Below are 4,280 nucleotides of genomic sequence, written 5' to 3' on the forward strand. Positions count from 1 at the left end.
TTTACTAACTGTTTCACTAACTGTTTCACTAACTGTTTCACTAACTGTTTCACTAACAATAGAACTGATTGTTTTACTATTTGCTTTTTTATATCTTTTACTATCGACTGGGTTGACCGTTATCCTTCCCAAGGCGTCTGGATCCAGTTTCAACTGGCACGCTTCCATGAAATTTCGTCCAAGAACTACATTATGGCTCATAGACTCGTCTGGGACCACGTACAAATAAAAATACCATTTAACTTTTTCTTTTATAATGTAACATAAGCTTTTTCCACGTATTGTCAGTTGGCTTTTATTCAGCCCGAAATAGGTTCCTGAAGCGGATTCTAAATTAATTTCTTTGGATACACTGCTTAACTTTGTAAATGATATTGGACTCCCTGTGTCTATGAGGCATTCTGTAATTAATGGGATTTTATAGCTATTGTGAAAAAAATCTTGACTAGTCTTACATAATTGTTGATATTGGCGCTCTTGCGCTCCGGGCATTGTCCGACGAAGTGCCCAAATGCCCCACAGCCATAGCAGGATCCGGGCTCCCTCTTTGGCTTGAGACACTCCTTGGCGAAGTGCCCTTTGGAGTTGCAATTGGCACAACGTAAGTCCTTATTGGCTGCACCTCCTCCAGTAAGGCGCTTTGATGAACTGCTCCCTGTTTTGTGCTTCGGCAGACGGACTTCCGAGAAAGCCCGCAGAATTTGCATCGGCTCGGAGAAACGCTGTATGCGCGCCTGGTTGCGCAACGCTGTTGCTGGGATTCCTTCAATAATGTTTTCCAGGAGCTCCTCTAGATCGATGTTGATGTCGTTGGCCAGCATCACCTTGTCCTCGAAGTAAACAGCAAATTTCTCATCCGGATGCCATTCGCGTTTTTGAAATGCGTTCCTCAGTTCCCCTTTTGACAACTTCACCTTGAATGTCAAGATTAACTGTTCGCACAGCTGGTCGGTCGATTCTAGGATGCGTGTGGCGCTTGCGTGCAGCCAGCGCTGTGCGTTTCCTTTTAGTTTGGCAATTAGCAGCATGTGCATGCATACGTCGTCCAAATTGTAAATCTTTCCGATGTTTTGAAACTGCGTGACCCAATTGCGCGCACATAAGCTGCCGTCAAACTCCATCGTTACCTCTTTTGCCAAGGCAAGCGATGTTGCAGGAGATTCCAGAAGCTTGTTTACATTTCGACTCTGGTGCTGAACAACACTACCAGCGGTTTCTTTTCTAACACTGGTATGCTGTTAACATTGGCGTCGGTGCTGTTAGCGCATATGTTAACATTGCCGTGGCTTCCGTTGCTGTTGTTCTCGATGACGTCATTGATCTGGCGAACATGAGCAGACTTACTCTTGTTCGCGTCGTCGATATCCGCTTGGATCCTCTGCAGCACAGCCATGTTTGCCTCTATTTCATCCCGAAGCTTTTTTAGAGTGGCTCTCTCTGCATCCACCAACGATAGCTGATCCAGATCGAGGTTCTCCGGGGGTTCTGACTGCAATGACTGCTCGTCGAACGGGATCGTGCGTGTGTCTCCACCCTGTGGCTCTCTCTGCTTTGGCCAGGCTGCAGCTCCATCCAATTCCTCCACCTCTTCTTCTGCTGATCCGTTATTTGGCGGTGAATCGCCACGCGTTTCTGGGGAAATGGCCTGCAGACGCACTATTAGTTCCGCTTTTGTGCCGGAAGTCTGGCATCCAAGAGCTTCCAACCACTTCTTTAGTTGGGGCACTGAGAATTGATTCCATTTAGTGTCAGGCATAGTGGGTAATGCCCACTTCTGATATTGTGGACGCCGAAAAATGAATATATGTGCTCCTTCCTTTAAATAACTTCACAATCTCTTTATTCGACTTCTCCCCTTCAAGCTCACGCCACCGAATGCCGCGCCTCGCGTATTCCTCTTTTCTTATGCTCTCTCAAGTGAGAGAGTGAGCTAGGTGTACATTCTTATCTCTTAATGCTAGCTTATAAGTAAGAGCGAGATAGCAATAATATTCTTATTCCTAACGGGGATATGATCGTATGCTTCTTCGTATGCTTCGTGGGCCTTATGAGTGTTCATCCTACCACATTATAAAGCACTGTCTGTCTGACTGGCGGATTAGTTACTTCTTGATAAGGCACAAAGTCACTATAAGTTTAGGACCACCGACTGCGCTAATAACGAATCCACGGTAATACAAAAAATATAATCTTTATTCAAATAAAATTACAAGTGTGGAAGCGCAGACAATTCACGTCTTATTCGTAGAGCGAAAGAATTGAATCTAATCTTAAGTTGCGAAGCGAACGCTTAGCAAACCTTGACCTATTTACTTCTTTATGTCTTGAGCTAAAAAGGCTCTCTTATGTATTTCTATAAATTGAGCGTTCTCTTGAGTGGATCGCCCATGGATAAGCCAAGGATTTGAGCTGCGTAAGCGGTTTTGACCCTCTGGTGGGAGTCGCCAATGCGGATGCGGATGTTTTTGTCTGTTGGATTGGGTGCCCTCTTGAGTGGATCGCTCATGGGTACTGATCAGCCGAGAACTTGAGCTGCGTAAGCGGTTTTGACCCTTTGGTGGGAATAACGGATTCGGCAGCGGAGGTTAATGTTTACATTAGGGCAATCTGGATTTGTTATTGTCGCCAGAAGTGGAGTTCTTATGTTATACTTAAATTTATGAATTATATTTCAAGACATTCTATGATTTTGTGTATGGCTGTTGCTATGTGGTAATGTATGTGTGTGTGTAAGTATATTTAGTCAAGTGTTATACTATGGCACATATGCTACTATATATATTTATATATATTTTATTTTTATATTTTCATTAGTCTTATTTATTAGGCTATTAGTCAATAGTGGCTAGAATAAATTTCCTTCTATCTGTAATATACAATAAAATTGACAGTATACGTAATCAATTCGGTTATTTTCGTAACTTTTTCGTTAGTTCCATTTATTATTTATTCTATTATTTTTCTATTTATTTTAATTTCAAATCTTGATATATGTCTTTTTTTCAGATATTTTACGTATTGATCACTTATGGATATTACCTAATCTGACCAAGCTTTGCCTTAATTGCAACAAAATAGAGACCATTGAAAATATTGAAATGTTAACAAACCTTAAAGATTTAAATCTAAGCTTCAATTTTATTGAGAAGATCGAAAATCTTGACACCTTAGTAAATTTGGAAGTTCTGTCGTTATTTAGTAACAAAATTGAAGCTATTGAGAATATCGATATGTTAACCATGCTTGTAATTATCAGCCTTGGAAATAATTTAATTGACACAGTTGAAGGAGTGAGTATATCCATATCCATTTATCCATATAACAGATCCTATTTAAACAAGAGAGAATGCTATAGTCGAGATCCCCGACTATTAGATACCCGGTACTCAACTAGTGTGAACGCGAAAGTTAATCTTTTTTTTTTGGGATATCAATATTGGGGAATTAAATAAAAAAAATTAAAAATTGGTCAAATGTACGGGCGTGACGGCCTTGGCGGCTTTAGAGTAAAGTGTAAGAGTAGGCGTGGCAAACATTTTTTGGAAATCGACAGAAACTTACAAGACTTTTGTTAGTCATATGTGACCCAATATAAAGACATGACTAATAAGATTATAAAAAATTTCGACACATTTTTAAAGGTGTGGGTATGGTAGTTTTGTGCGGTTTGTGAGCGTTAGAGTGAGCGTGGAAAGAAGTTTTTTTGAGAAATCAATAAAAATTTCTTCACATTTTGATCAGTATCGTAAATATCTATCGATTGGCAAAAAAAAACTAACGCTCTAAAGCTAAACAAAACTGCAACGCACACATTTTAAAGAATTGTTTGGATCTCTTCTCTTCTCTTCTCTTCTCTTCTCTTCTCTTCTCTTCTCTTCTCTTCTCTTCTCTTCTCTTCTCTTCTCTTCTCTTCTCTTCTCTTCTCTTCTCTTCTCTTCTCTTCTCTTCTCTTCTCTTCTCTTCTCTTCTCTTCTCTTCTCTTCTCTTCTCTTCTCTTCTCTTCTCTTCTCTTCTCTTCTCTTCTCTTCTCTTCTCTTCTCTTCTCTTCTCTTCTCTTCTCTTCTCTTCTCTTCTCTTCTCTTCTCTTCTCTTCTCTTCTCTTCTCTTCTCTTCTCTTCTCTTCTCTTCTCTTCTCTTCTCTTCTCTTCTCTTCTTTTCTCTTCTCTTCTCTTCTCTTCTCTTCTCTTCTCTTCTCTTCTCTTCTCTTCTCTTCTCTTCTCTTCTCTTCTCTTCTCTTCTCTTCTCTTCTCTTCTCTTCTCTTCTCTTCTCTTCTCTCTCT

General features: G+C 40.4%; 1 protein-coding gene across 1 annotated transcript in view; it reads left to right on the top strand.

Moving 5' to 3' along the window:
- Positions 1-4,280, top strand: part of Ppr-Y — a gene marked incomplete at both ends in the record, with an annotated part of 248,273 nt that overhangs the window by 1,730 nt on the left and 242,263 nt on the right. Inside the window, one exon of the mRNA NM_001015502.3 lies at positions 3,007-3,290. Within this exon, the coding sequence (NP_001015502.3) occupies positions 3,007-3,290 (284 nt within the window). The remainder of the gene's footprint in view (positions 1-3,006; positions 3,291-4,280) is intronic.

The sequence above is a fragment of the Drosophila melanogaster genome, chromosome Y (assembly GCF_000001215.4).
Source record: "Drosophila melanogaster chromosome Y".
Taxonomy (NCBI): domain Eukaryota; kingdom Metazoa; phylum Arthropoda; class Insecta; order Diptera; family Drosophilidae; genus Drosophila; species Drosophila melanogaster.